This window comes from Anopheles maculipalpis, chromosome 2RL, assembly GCF_943734695.1.
Source record: "Anopheles maculipalpis chromosome 2RL, idAnoMacuDA_375_x, whole genome shotgun sequence".
NCBI classification, from domain to species: Eukaryota; Metazoa; Arthropoda; class Insecta; order Diptera; family Culicidae; genus Anopheles; species Anopheles maculipalpis.
The window spans coordinates 72,459,469-72,473,727 of record NC_064871.1 but is presented as its reverse complement, the minus strand read 5'-3'; the positions used below and the strand labels follow the sequence as shown (position 1 = coordinate 72,473,727).

The window sequence follows — 14,259 nt, the reverse complement described above, 5'->3', positions numbered from 1 at the left end:
AAAAATATACCCTGTACGCTGTATTTCTTGCCACAGTGTATATGCTTTTTTGTTTAGAAAAAGTGCAACAACATTCCCCTTAAAAACCTAGGTCAATGGTTACTCCGTCCGCTTAATGTTGCTTTTTGTTGCATTCGCAGTGACCAAACTCATGCGCAGCCTACTTTAATCGTGTTGATTATGTTACAATGGTCAGTGGTAATGATGCTTTCAGCTGTCCGTATCACTTTCCATGGCGAAATTCACTACTGTGAACCTGTGCCGAGACTCTTAACGAGTTCCGGTGCCAGTGTGTCCATCGGAATCGCTTCTTTCTCTCCTGTCAAGAACTGAACAACTGGCTGGTTCGCTGCTATTATCATCATGTTTGCTCGATGATCGATTCTCCTGCACCCCCTCTATGCCTGTTTGGGAAAACAATCTTGGTCCAGTGCGTTCGATCTGCTATCAGCCACAACGTACCAAAGCCCGCAAGAGAGCTGTCTATGTGTTTTCGCTTCCGGAACGGTTTTTGCTCTCGGCAAAACGTCGAACGCATGGACACGTTCCCTCCCGGCCAACAACTTCCACGTAACCGCTTGGTACACGCTTATCCGGCCCGCCCCCCCGTTTCTTCTGCACTAACTATCGTATGTGGTAAGCTCAAAGATAGCGCGTACGAAGCGAAGAGGGCCACAAAATTACATAATTTCACATCATACGCCGTCCGTACACCCCGGTACTGTCCGTGTCCGTGTCCGTGGCAGCAAACGGGGGTGGATGGGTCGCGCGGCACACGAGGTACTTGAGATACAACTCTCGTGCAAAATTAAACAGCCTACCAGCCACACTGAATTCATTGCGTGCCTTCTGATTTCACTGCTGTTATCACCAGCAGTGTAACACAGCGCTGTTCGGTTTGTTTCGATTTGTCGTGCTTTAGAGCAGAACATTCATATATCGGTGATTCACGGCACGGTTCCCGGCGGTGATGGTGTACCTGTATTTATCACGATCGAACGTTTTTGGTTCCCAAACATCAACGCACTCGCAGCCAGCCACGTCGAATAAGGTAGAGATGGTGATGCTTTCTTGATATAGTCGTGTTTCCCGAGACACGGGATGACGCAAAATCTCACTACACGAAATCACTTTTGCAATTATTCAGACTCATTATGCGGAACGGGGTAAAAAATACGGCGCGCGCGAGAGATGAATTTACGTTTTGGATTATTTGCTCCCGTTTTCCTTGCTATTTGCCTATTTGACATCACAGAAACCGGACTGGGTGGTTCGGTAATGTCAGCCCCATTTACAGGCGCCATGTTGAATGGCGTTTGACAGTTGTGATCGCAAATGGTTATTTCGAAGTATGAAATTGAATTCGTTTTCCTTTGGTTGCTTTTATGTAAAAACAATGTTCTTTCCCAAAAAGCCCTTATCAGACGATGGAATACGCTGTTACGCTGTTAATAACTCCTGCATACGAAGTTTCTTTGGTTGCCCGGGACAGGATTATGCAACTCACAATGATCTCACCTCCCGTACGATAAGCCCACTTGCTCTGTCAGAATCGGCTGACAGCTAGGCTCTTCAGAAAAAAAAAACATAGGTGTGTGTAAATATGGCAGACAAGGCAGAGAAAATCGCTGCTGCAAGAAAAAAGGTAAACATTCCGAAATTACGCATGAAAATCGGCCAAATGTTTGCAACCCTACAATCGGATCGGTCGGCGCCATTCTTTAGTAAACAGTCTTGATTATTGCTTTCCTCGTAAAATCTCTCAAAACACGTCGGCAGACACGTCCTGCAGTGTGTGTTTGGTGACAGAATCGCACCAGAAACGCAAACAATCTGACACGTCACCTTTCTCGCACGATTGAATGAAATTTGCTCGCTAATAGCAATTACTATATGTTACGTTTGCAGCTAAAGCAGTATCAGGCACGACAGAAAGACCGCGATCATGACCCGCATCAGTGCCAGGAACCGCCCGGCACTGAACCCACACCACCGGACATTGGACAGCCAACAGCTGACATCTCCACCCAACCACCGTACCCGAACAGTGTCAATCCTCAAATCGGTACACTTGAACAGGATGATTTCAATCGAGGTAGCTTCTCGTCGGTGGAATATGTGCCCGCTTCCACGTCGACCGACGGGACAACTGTGTCGATCGCAAACTATTTCAGCAACAGTACGTTCCCATTCACCCAGCAGCCGGGTGTGGTGGATTTGTTTGAAAATGTCGAACCGAAGCTTGCCCCAGTCCCGGCACCACCTGTCGCGCCGACTGTGGAAGCCCGTCCACCGGAACCACCGGTTGACGCTAGCTTGTACAACATCAACAAACTTTCGGATGAAATCGGGAACCTTATCGCGAACGCGAACGCAGATCTCGGCCCACAAAACACAATACTCGAGCTGGAATCGGAAAAAGCCGACCTAGCGCGACAGCTGAACGCGGAAAAGCTAGAAAACGATGAGCTACGATTACGGCTACGCAACCAACAGTCTCTGGTGGACGAGTTGAAAAACGAGACCGATAAGCTACGGTTGGAGAACAGCACCCGCCTCACGGTGGAGATGGGCCCACTGCAGGAACAGCTACAAATGCAGATACAGGCCGTTGGTGTGCTGGTTGGCGAGAAGGCCGAACTTACCGCCTCGCTGAGCAAATGTAAATCACTCCTCCAGGAACGAACGGCCGAAACGAACGAGCTGCAGAATCGTTTGCAAGACACGACCGTTACCGTACAGAAGCTACAAAGCCAGCTAACGGAAGCGACCAGTCACAGTCAGCGTTACGAGCAGCTCGAGCAAACGATCGCTTCCCAGGTCGGTGAGTACCAGCGGGAAGCGGAACGTTTCCGCAAGCTGTACGAAGATCTGCAGGACGATATAGCGGAACTGCGCCAAAAGCTTACCGTGCGCAATGAAGAGTATCAATCGGCACAGCAAACGCTCGAGCAGACCCGTTCCGAGCTCGGACTTGCCAAGATACGAATCGATCAGCTAACTACGGACGATGGGCAGGATTATAATGCGAAAATTGAATCACTCACCCAGCAAAACCTTATCAAGGCACAGCAAATTAAGGATCTGCAGGAGATAATCAAACAGATCGGCACGGAACGGGACCAGAGTAGCCAGCAGTACCAGAACTATGTGCTACATTTGAACAAGGAAATTAGCAACCTGGCCGAAAAGATTCAGGAGCTAACGGACGAGAATAATCGGCTGTCAAAGAGTGAGGAAACGGCCGTACGCTTTGCGAATGAACTCGAGCGACAGATACAGCAGCAGATGCAGAAGCAGCAGTCGGTGTACGACGCTCAGCAGGAGGTGAAATCGGAATCAGCTGAAGGGGAGGATCCTAAGCTGCGTGAAGAGCACGAACGGTTGAAAGCGGAACTGAACACGCTGCGCAACAGCTACGATAAGTTGAACAGTGAAAAGGAAGAGCTTATGGTAAGTGGCAGTAAGGCTGGAGTCACTGTTCAGTCGATCGATTTTTGGTTGTGTAACCAAAACGATCATTCTATTCATCTGTCAAATCAAAATTCAGGATAATCTGAATCTTTAAAGATGAATGAATCTTTAATTTTGCTTTTGAATGACTCTTCAATTAAGATATTTTATGAATGACTCTTATAAAAAGATTTTTTTTTAATTTTAGAATGGTAACGTTTCCAAAGAGGAACAACAGAAGAGTGATTATGAAACACAGATGAAAGAGTACGAGGAGCAAATAACTCAGCTGCAGCTTACAGTGGAACGTCTTCAGCTAGACAAACCGGATGTGGCGAAACTGCTGGCGGAGATTGAAAGTGGCCGGGTTGGTGCGTCCCGTGCCGTTACACAAAACCAAGAGCTCAAGTATCAGCTGGAAGAAATGCAGCGAGCATTTGTGCAGATTGTAAGTAACGGCTTGTACGATTGCCTTGTGCCAATCATTTTTCAATTCAAATCATTTTTTTTCCTCTCCGACTCTCATCAGAGCAATGACAAGCTAAATCTAACGGATAAACTTCAAACCGAACTACACCTCGGTAAGGAAATGAAAGCCAACTACGGCAATCTGGAGTCGGAGTTGGCTGCCATCCGCGAGAAGCTACACTACAAAGACGAGGAAATGATACGGCTAACGCACGAAAATACTGAACTGAACAAACAAATTTACCAGCAGAATCAAGAAATCGACCGATTACGCTATTACGAGTCACGATCGAATGATGCTGCTACGCTACAGCGTGAACTGGAGCTTCAGAAACGCACTACCGAAGATCTTCGGCGTCAGCTGCGGGAAGGTTCCGTGTCGAACGAACAGCCTGTGCTGGTAAACGGTGACCAGCAGCCAGTGGACGATCATTCACCAGAAACTGGGTTTGCCCAGCTGCAGCAAGAAATCGAAACACTTCGCCAGGAGAAGGAAGAGTTACTGAAGGCCTTGAACCGATTCCAGCAAGATCGCACGGAAGGACCACCGAACGGTGCCGTTGGCAATGCGTTCGATCGCCAATCGTCCATCGTGAGCAGCATCCCCACGATGGAAGCGATGGAAAAGTTGCAGCAACGCTTCAAGCGTACCATGCTGGAGGTGGCCGAACTGACGGAGGAAAAGCAACGGCTCGAACATCTGGTAATGCAGCTGCAGGGTGAAACGGAAACGATTGGAGAATATATCACGCTTTACCAGCAGCAAAGACGGTTGCTAAAGCAGAAGGACATGGAACGTGATCTGCAGCTACAGCAGCTGGCGGACGATCGGGAAATGATGAAGCTAAAGCTGAAAGAGCTTAACTATCTTGTGCACCGGTTGGTACAGGAGCAGCAGAGTGGTGATGAGCATGATCATCACGACCATCATCACCATCATCATCATCCCGCATCGCTGAACAGTAGCAGTAATAGCAGTAACTACAACTACAGTCAACTGGAAACGACGAATCCCATTAGTCCGGGTTACGACGATAGTACAACGGTTTCGGGTTCACCGGCGGCAGCGGGCCCCACCGTCGGGATGCTACACGGTGCTGATGGAGAGCCACATTCACCGCTGCCATTACCAAAGGTGCACATTAAACCAACGGAAACGGCTGGCCGCATCCTTTCGTTGCTGACCGATATTAAGGAGGCAAATATTCCGTACGGTAGTGGTGTACAGCACTGTTCCTGCTGTTCTGGTCGGTTGGAAACGGTTTAAACACGCGCGGGGAGAGACTGGAAGGCCCGAGGCCACATAAAGTCTGCCCTACTCGAACCTTTCCATAACCATCCCCCCCTACCCCCCCTCAAATGCTGTGGTATAGTTTTCCTTGTTTTTTTAAATGATATATTGCATATTTTATTATTGTCAACGTTTCTTCTGGCATATATTATTGTAGCTGGCATAGCGGTATTTGTACGATCGAAATATATAGAGCTAACGCAAGCATAGCGCGTAAAACAGATATGAAACATCGTTTTTGGCAAAAGTGTGGAATTTGTGGTAAAAATGAATATTGTGAAACAAGTTCAAATAAAAAAAAAGTCGAAGTTTTATAGAGGAGAAGGCATCTACTCGCTAACATGTGAGCGGTGAAGCCTTTCGGTAGCTCCCCGTTCACCTAGGGCAAAGAGCTTGAAGAGTGCGAAGAGAGTTACCTTGTCAGGGCGAAGAGCTACATCGTGAGGTCGAAAAACTCAAAGAGGGCGAAGAGCTAACTTAAGAGGGCGATGGGGTACCTCGACAGGACTAAGAGTTTGAATGGTGCGTAGAGCAACCTCGTGAGGGCGAAGAACTTGAAGTGTGTGATGAGGTCTCCCGGTTGCTCTCGTGCTTACTATCCAACACTAGTAATTGCTGACCTTTGAAGTCGTGCAAACAATCCATCCCTACTGCGTCTGATGTAGATCGTATAGATCGTTTTTTAGCCCCAAGTACTAGCATACTTCTCTGAGTCGCTGAGTAGAACAAACACTCTGTTCAAAACCGTCGAAATCCTTTAAGAAGCGTTTGAGAGAAAGATGTTGAACAGTCGCTTGACCGATCTTGTCCAGAATGGATCCAACTGGAATCTATGAGCTCAGATCGAACACAGACTAATAAGTATTCAAAAGCATATGCACGATCTCGACATCATAACGGTCAGTATTCTCCAAACTATTCTTAACAATTTTGCACAATCGTCTCTCTCGCTGCCGTGCTGTGCCCTAAACGCGTGGTTCTCGATTTCATTGATCCTTTATGTTAAAATTTAATGTTTTCGTTGATACGATCATCTCGGACGTCTGGGTGATTCGAACTACGTCACTCAAAATTCAAATCATTCGCATCACGCGAATTCAGGAGGTCCTTCACTAGATTTATCTTATCGTTCATCGCCTATTGTGAGGACAAACTTCGTAATATCTATTGAAAGTATCCATTCTTTGGTATAATGAATGCCGAATTGCCATGCACTTCGCGCACAACACGGTCGCTGTGAATTTCACGCGATTTACATCACGCAAGTACACGCAGTTTGAAAAGGTTTATAAGAATTAAAATGAGCCACATCGCATGACGGACTGATCAAGTCATGAGAATGTCTCCAGACGACCAAGTACTTCTACGCCGTCCATATGGACAGAACAGGCGTGGTAGGTTCTAGTTAAGATAGATATATTGGATTGGCAGACGAAGGCGCTAGGCTGTGAGGTTTGGGTGTGATATTGAGGACTTCTGTACCAGGCAAAGACGCAAGCAGCTGACACAGTGGGTCATAAGAATCCTGTTCCTTCTCATACCTTTCGATGACCATATCTCTTTGCCATCCGTTCGATCCTAAGCATACTCTTTCCTCTCCTGGGAAACCCAGGGAAAAGGTCCCAGGACCCTTCTTGACCCTCCAAAAACTCTAAAACTTGAAATGGAACGGAAAGTTTAAAAGCGTCAACTGGCAACACTGCTCAATTGGAAGGTGTCATGTGTGTGAGTGTGCGCGACTGTGTTGATTCGCGTCGCTTGACAACCAAACTTTTTGTTGTTGTTACCGGTTTGATATTGTAAACAACTCGATCCAACGACCAAAAGAGGACAGATCAGCTTTGCTGCCCCCTTTTGAAGCAAATTAAACTATTCTTAGCAAATATGTTAAGATTTTTAGGACTTCTGCTTGCTGCTACTATTGGCGCTGTGCAACCGATTACAGTGGATGAGAATGGCTACATCATGTACTGTCCTTGTATGGGTAAGAACAATACCAGGGGTGATTCTTGCTCACCCAAGTGCTCCAAATAAGGGGCGGACACCTTAACCTCTTTAGAATTTTTTGCTGGAAAAGCCAAAATCTGTTTTTTTTTTTGTTTCAGGCCGTTTCGGCAACCAAGCCGATCATTTCCTCGGTTCGTTGGGGTTCGCAAAAGCATTAAACCGTACGCTCGTTCTACCGCCCTGGGTCGAGTACCGTAAGGGCGAATTACGCTCCGTTCAGGTGCCGTTCGATACATACTTCCAGGTGGCACCTCTGCAAGCATTTCATCGAGTGATAACGATGGAAAACTTTATGAAAACACTAGCACCAACCCTATGGCTACCGGAAGAGCGCATTTCGTTCTGCTACACCGAACGCATGGGACTGGACGGTAGTACCGGGCACGGATGTAATGCAAAAAGTGGCAACCCGTTTGGTCCGTTCTGGGACACGTTCGGGGTAGAATTTGCAAAATCAGAATTTTTCGGCCCGAAACTTAATTACGATGTGCACCATGGCGATCGGATGGCACAACAGTGGAACGTGCGCTATCCGGGCGTTAAATGGCCCGTGCTGGCGTTTACCGGTGCACCGGCTGTATTTCCAGTTCAGCAAGCAAATGTCCTACTGCATCGCTATCTCCGGTGGTCGGTAAAGTACGAAGAGGAAGCGAAACAGTTTATCCGTGATTCGCTGCCCAAGGGTGCTTTTATTGGAATTCACCTGCGGAACGGTATTGATTGGGTGCGTGCCTGTGAGCACGTGAGGGAAAGCTCCAATCTGTTCTCTTCGCCACAATGTTTGGGCTATCGGAACGAGTACGGTCAGTTGACGGGAGAGATATGTATGCCAACAAGGGACACTATTGTACGGCAGCTAAAGCGACGAATTAAACTGCAACGTGAAACAGCACCAGATAATCCGATCAGGGCCGTTTTCGTTGCCTCCGACAGTAATCACATGCTGAGCGATCTGAAGGATGCACTGAAGCGTATGGAGGTGACAGTGGTCCGTCATCCGGACGGTAATCCACATCTGGATTTGGCCATTTTGGGCCGCTCGAATCACTTTATCGGCAACTGTATCTCCTCGTACTCGGCGTTTGTGAAGCGAGAGCGTGATTCGAACGGATTTCCATCCTCGTTTTGGGCTTTCCCGCCGGAAAAAGTTGGCCCGAAGGTGAAGAGTGCAATGGCGCAACAGGAACACGAAGAGTTGTAGCGTGTGGACCACCGACAATGAAAAATACACACGTTTTATGAATAATTTTGCGGATTTTTCCACTGTAGTTAAGTATTATTATTTTAAAAAGTGTGTCTGATGATATTACAAGGTGGCGATACTCAGTTTAATGAACAATTTTACAAGAAAATAAAACTCATTTAAGATTTATCTATGATAAACTCGCTCGCGACGGCTCATTTTCTCTCAACAATATTGTATTGTCCTCCATCGTTCTACCGCCTCTAATTTCATGTGTTTTACGTCCGGATTAATGCAGAGTTTGCTCCGGAGTAATCCGGAATGATTCGCATTAATCAGGAATAGCCTACAATTGATTCCACACGAGCTCGGAGTAGGATTAACTCCTCTGTTCTACTCCTATATACTAGACCAAGTCCTGGTGAACCGTTTTTGAGTGGTTAAGGACTTAGGTGCATGGCTAGACAGTGGTCTCATCTTTACGCCCATCATTAACTCCATAGTTTCCAATACGTTTCATTGCGGAAGGCTGTGAATTTCGCAACACTTGCTGAATGTCCCACACGTGCTCTGTAGTAAGATTGCCCAATTCCGCCTCAAACATGATATCGGAGATAATCTTTTCGGCAATCATTTGTTGCCGTCGGTCCAAGCATTTTAGCTTCACACTAATGCTCTGTCCAAAAATTGAGCTCCGATCCAACGTCACGTCCATTGGCAGCTTCGGTTCGACTTCCGGGACACAACTGTTGGTTGTGGTTGTGGAATGTGCCATCTTTAGTTCTTCGCACGGTTCCGAAGACTCAAGGGTTACAGAGTTTTCCTCGTCTTCTCCATCCTCATGCTCCTCGTCATAGTAATCGATCGTACCGTCCTCATTCTTGCACACTTCAATCACCAGTTCTTCTTTATTCGGGCTGGATGTATCATAGCACCGCACAGCACTGTTAGAGGGGGTCGCCAAGAATTTTATTGCATCAAACGCAAACCATTTACGTGCCTTTTCCGGTTCTACAATAAAAATCAAAAGCAAATGTGTCTAATGTTATCATGCATATAAACGGATAAAAGTCCCTTACCTGAAACAAACTTAATCTGATAGGCCCGGAATGAACTTTTCAACGATACCCATTTGTCCTTCAGCTCATCGACGGAAAATCCCATCACTTCCGCAATATCGTTCCAGGCCTTTTCCTCCTGGGCTTTGTTACGGAACTGTCGATTTTTCGGATTCCACAGGCAGCTGTTGCGCTTCACCAGCGTGATAAAGCGAAGGACGGTCTCGTTCGGCATAGCAACGGTCTATAAAAACGAAAGACTAGATAGATACCTCACAGTAGCGCGCCCCACTTTGCCAACACTTACATTCCGTTTCGGCATTCGCTGTCTGCTGGTTCGTTTTTCAGCTAAAATAAAAGATTATTCATGTACTGGCAGTTTGCTACATTTCAATGGCAAAAACTTACACTTACTTTTCATGATGTTTAGTAGCTTCCGCTGGTCAGTTTGGAAGCGACGAAGCTTGTTTTGCTGCATGGTTTGGGATCGGGTTGACATTTGCGGATGCACAGGTGGTTCCCCGCTCGCTTCCAACAGCACGAACCGTGTTCCGTGTTATTGCAGCTTCCCGTTGCAGCACAACTCCCCTTGTCCACCGATAAAACGGAATGGAGCTTCAGCTATTCTTTCGGGCGGGATTGCATCGTTTATGTGTCACCCGGCTGCAGCGTGTGGCGGTAAAGTGGGAAGACTCTCCAATTCAATTTCAAACCGCTTGATGCACGAAAAAACTCTACACAAACAAACTGTTTTTGTTGCTCGGACCGGTTTGACAGCTGTCAAACCGTCGCACAGCTGATAATGTAAACAAATCAAGAGCGGTGAGACCTGTTGGTAAGGTTGCTCAAAACAAAGGCGATTTAATTCAGTAAGATAGAACAATAAAAGGAAACAAAATTGACAAACAGTTCTAGTGTTTAGTGAGCTGGTGTGTTTGTGTGCGCTTCTTTGGATCATTAAAAATGATAGACTTTTGTGAACTAACGCTAGAAACGAAAGCATTTTACGGTGTAAACTTTTCGAAACGCTCCGACCAAATCACGTGCATTGTGTTCGACACAGAGGGTGACCTGTGGCTGGAGGTAGTCCTGATTGCAGCCCTAATCAAACGACAAAAAGAACAAAACCCAAATCTGGACTGTTCCGAGCCGCTCATTGACCAAACACTTCTTGCTGCCGGATGCAGTGCAAGTTACGGTGCAACCATTGTCGACGATTGTGTCCACTTTACGGCAAAGTATTATCTTGCCAACTACCCAGTCACGTTTCTATTTTTCCTCGCCCGAGGAACGCGACAAGAAGTTTCCCGTCACTACATCAAACCACTGTGGCGTACATTGCTCCGTCAGAGGGCAGAAATCGATGCTCTGGTGGAAGAGCTAAAGCGAAAGGATCTCGAAATTGCTCAGTATCAAGCGGAAGGGGCCCGGCTAAACAGAACCACCGTGCAGACGGTTCCATTCGATGAGCAAACGTTCCGGCAGGAGTTCCCCGTTCAACTGCCACAGCAAACTGTACGTATAGACAGTCTTTTGGACCATGCCGTTCACCGGGATCGGCTAATGAAAACGTTAGAACTTGAGCAAAATATGGTAAATTCATCGAGTGGTCGAAGCAGGCAGACGCCTGTTCCTACTACGCTCGGTACACCTACGAAACGAAGGAGAAAACGTGTCAAACCATTGAGCGTGGCAGCGGCAGATATCACCAAAACCGTGATAGAGTATGAAAACGACGATGAGTGATCGGAATAGATGCTAATCTTTTAGTTGGTAGTAACATTTTTTGACTAAAAATCAATTTTCTAACCATTTTATTTCATAGGATTACTAACTGGAATAGTTATTAATTTAATTTCCACAGCACATTTTAGTCATTTAACCAAAATCAATGCTTCGCCAAGGGAAACGGTTCCGATTCACCAGATCCATCGGTACTTTCCCATCACTATTAGGTAGATCATTCAGCAATCTGTGTTGAATCAAAACATGGAGCAATTTAATTTTTCTACTTTTGCTCTTTTAACCTAGACGATATATAGTGACCGTCAATAATATAAGGCCACTTTTATGTCCGCTTCCCTAGAGCCAACCTAGAGTTAATGAATGTTAAAAAAGGGATATCCGAAGAATTTTTTGTTTCAATTTTAAAATTGATGAATGGTCCTTTTTTATAATTTTTTAACAGAATTTAAAAAAAGCGACTCTAAAATGCGTTCTAAAATGTTTTTACTAAATTCTACAAACATAAAACTAAGTAAATGAATTGAAAATTGACTTCACAATCTCATTTTTCTCATTATCTCATCGTGTGCAATAGTAGGTGGTTTTATTTTATTATCGGTCACGGTAAGCCTGCCTTACCTAACGATTTGATTTACATATGGCCGAGTAATCGGAAAATTGTCTGCAAACTCATGTCAAAATTTTAATCCCAACTCTTGAACATTTGTGTCTCGTTCAGCACGGTAACCTCAAGAAGTTTTAACCTACCAATTCTAACTCGTTTTAGTCGTCGTGGCTAGTCAGTGCTGTGCCTTTTAGGGCCGCATCCGAATGGGATTTGATACCGGTCCCTTTCCGTTGCTTGTGTCAACGAGAATCATTGGAAATTGGCTCAATTAAGGCAGCTTTTTTTAACTTTTATCACATTTTTTAAATAACTGAGTGAAACTTAATGTAATCTTTTTTATTCTCAAATATAAACGCTAGTTATGGCAATTGTAAAGTTTTATTGTTTTATCTGCGATAAACCTTTTGTATTTTCAAGCTGTCAAGTTAGTAAAAATATGTTTTAAGATTTGATAGCAGTCATATTGTCAACTAATTAACCTGAAGAAGCTTATTTAAATCAATTGACCAATAATTTACAAATAAGATAATTGAAACACATCATTCGAAAAATTGTTGACGGCCATCAGACTAAAGGCCTGAGCATTCAATACTATAAAGTACCACATATTAGCAAAGAAAAAAGCTACAAATAAACGCAAACTATGTTAAATACATATGAAAATTAGCCAGTTTTATCATGTCCCAGATAACAACGTATCATATATCACAGCAGGTGCGATGACAAACATCATTAAATCAAATGTTAGCGCAGACACACGCACACGAACAAATGCGTAGGAATGAATCACGCATGTGAGTGAATCATAAACTGCGTACAATCTCGGTACTTAGCCTGTAGACGCCTCCAAACGTTCCCACACGTTGCTGATAATTATTTTTAGCATCGCGCACACAAAGTAATCTATTCCAATGCTACAACTACCGAGAATCCATGCCACACACAGATTCCACGTTTCAATCTTAGAATAGCAGCAAAAGAAGCGTTCGAGTGACGCTATTTGCTATGTTTAAATGCGTCATGTATCAAAATTGTAAGCCAATATTCTCTCACCTCGAAATAGCACCTCAATTAACGTACTAGAAACGGCCATATCCTTGGTTGTCAAGATGGGGTAAAATAATTTTCGACCCCTCGGGAGGACGCGTTCGATGAACAGCATCCCGCAACAGTCATCATCATCATCATCATCATCATCAAAATCATCTTAGCATAATTGTAGTGCTTACTGCATTCTCCCAACAGAAGTCGTTCGCCACGCTCTCTTATTCGCATACCCACAAGGGTTAACCCATGTGGTACCCAGAGAAAAAAGGGGAAATCACGTGGCCTGCTTTGATGTGGCATGCTAGGATGTGCAGGTCGAGAATGACTACGAACTACCCTCCTGGTTTCCGGGTGTGAGCGTATCCTTGCGTGAGCGATAAAACAAGGGGAAACATGACTAAAGCTGTACCAACCCGTGGAAGTGATTTCTCCCCTGTTTTATTAAGCAAACGATATCCGTTTTGGGTTTTGTATTGTTTCCCTTATTTCCCGTGTGAGAAATAGAGAGTGAGAGAGAGAGAGAGAGAGAGAGAGAGAGAGAGAGAGAGATAGAAAAACAGGAAGAATTATCCTGACGGGATGAAACATGTTCGAACCTGCTTTGCGAAACAATTACTCAAAACAGCTCACCCTTCTTTTATGAAACATTATGAAATTAATTTCGTTAAGCATTTTTGTATGTAAATTAAAAAAATAAGCATTAATTAGGTTTTATTTGATGTTTGATTGGTGGTAAACTAACATTTAACACCACCACCAACCATGCTGTTTGGTAACCACACCACGCGTCACCTAGCAACACCAATCCGCGCCACCCAACCGTCCTACAATGCGCGTCATGTACAAACGTGTGTAAACGTTACGGCGCGGAGCGTGCTATCGGCGTGCTTACAACCGCGACTGACGCTAATCAGTACGAAGCGAGCGGAGTGCCTTAAAATTGTATTTACTACAATGTGTGTATATGAGCTGCGGGTACGTACGTGAGCAAATGATTCACCGTACAATTAATCACCGGCTTGATACGACGTACCGATCCCTCGGTTTCCATGGCTTGGTGGACCCGTGGACCGTGCGGTAGCGCCCTCTAGAATTATCTCGCAGTTTCATAATGCCAGCGCCGTGACGTCAAGCGGCGAAAGCAAAAATTAGGAAGACACACAACACACGATGAAAAGAAGCGCCCCAAGTGTGTACAGTCCAGGGGCTAAGCACAGAAGTCCTGTTTGTGTACACACACATTTTACACCCCTCACACGTGCTTGCGTGTGTGTGCGTTACTTACCCTCTCTTCCGGACCCTACTGTACTTCTTAAGTACGCGCATTAAATGATGTTGGTGTGTGTGGTTGAATGGCCGATCGTTAATCAAATATTTACGTTAGTCACGCAAATGAACG

General features: G+C 45.3%; 5 protein-coding genes across 5 annotated transcripts in view; 3 read left to right on the top strand and 2 right to left on the bottom strand.

The window, feature by feature from the left end:
- The window catches only part of LOC126556137 (GDP-fucose protein O-fucosyltransferase 1), a 452,711-nt gene extending 444,291 nt beyond the window's left edge, over positions 1-8,420 (top strand). Inside the window, exons 2-3 of the mRNA XM_050211356.1 lie at positions 7,092-7,196; positions 7,318-8,420. Coding sequence (XP_050067313.1) covers positions 7,097-7,196; positions 7,318-8,420 — 1,203 coding nt within the window. The 5' untranslated portion in view covers positions 7,092-7,096. The remainder of the gene's footprint in view (positions 1-7,091; positions 7,197-7,317) is intronic.
- Positions 1-14,259, bottom strand: part of LOC126556345 (signal peptidase complex subunit 3) — a 586,951-nt gene that overhangs the window by 194,211 nt on the left and 378,481 nt on the right. The window lies entirely within an intron of this gene.
- Positions 1,575-5,241, top strand: LOC126568801 (golgin subfamily A member 2). Its single transcript, XM_050225433.1, has 4 exons — positions 1,575-1,645; positions 1,909-3,453; positions 3,662-3,901; positions 3,983-5,241. Exons 1-4 carry the CDS (start codon positions 1,604-1,606, stop codon positions 5,186-5,188), a joined length of 3,033 nt encoding a protein of 1,010 aa, XP_050081390.1. The 5' UTR covers positions 1,575-1,603; the 3' UTR covers positions 5,189-5,241.
- Positions 8,863-9,959, bottom strand: LOC126559931 (uncharacterized). Its single transcript, XM_050216094.1, has 4 exons — positions 9,869-9,959; positions 9,768-9,808; positions 9,482-9,704; positions 8,863-9,413 (listed from the first exon to the last, which is right to left on the bottom strand). Exons 1-4 carry the CDS (start codon positions 9,957-9,959, stop codon positions 8,863-8,865), a joined length of 906 nt encoding a protein of 301 aa, XP_050072051.1.
- LOC126556272 (non-homologous end-joining factor 1-like) lies at positions 10,424-11,206 on the top strand. Its single transcript, XM_050211508.1, has one exon. The coding sequence runs from the start codon at positions 10,424-10,426 to the stop codon at positions 11,204-11,206; it is 783 nt and encodes a 260-aa protein (XP_050067465.1).

Coding starts and splice junctions, on each gene's coding strand:
- LOC126568801 (XM_050225433.1), top strand. CDS start 1,604: ATGGCAGACAAGGCAGAGAAAATCGCTGCTGCAAGAAAAAAG. Junction 1,646..1,908: donor TCGCTGCTGCAAGAAAAAAG/GTAAACATTCCG, acceptor TTACGTTTGCAG/CTAAAGCAGTATCAGGCACG. Junction 3,454..3,661: donor GTGAAAAGGAAGAGCTTATG/GTAAGTGGCAGT, acceptor TTTTAATTTTAG/AATGGTAACGTTTCCAAAGA.
- LOC126559931 (XM_050216094.1), bottom strand. CDS start 9,959: ATGTCAACCCGATCCCAAACCATGCAGCAAAACAAGCTTCGTCGCTTC. Junction 9,809..9,868: donor AAACATCATGAAAAGTAAGT/GTAAGTTTTTGC, acceptor CTTTTATTTTAG/CTGAAAAACGAACCAGCAGA. Junction 9,705..9,767: donor AGCGAATGCCGAAACGGAAT/GTAAGTGTTGGC, acceptor TCGTTTTTATAG/ACCGTTGCTATGCCGAACGA.
- LOC126556272 (XM_050211508.1), top strand. CDS start 10,424: ATGATAGACTTTTGTGAACTAACGCTAGAAACGAAAGCATTTTACGGT.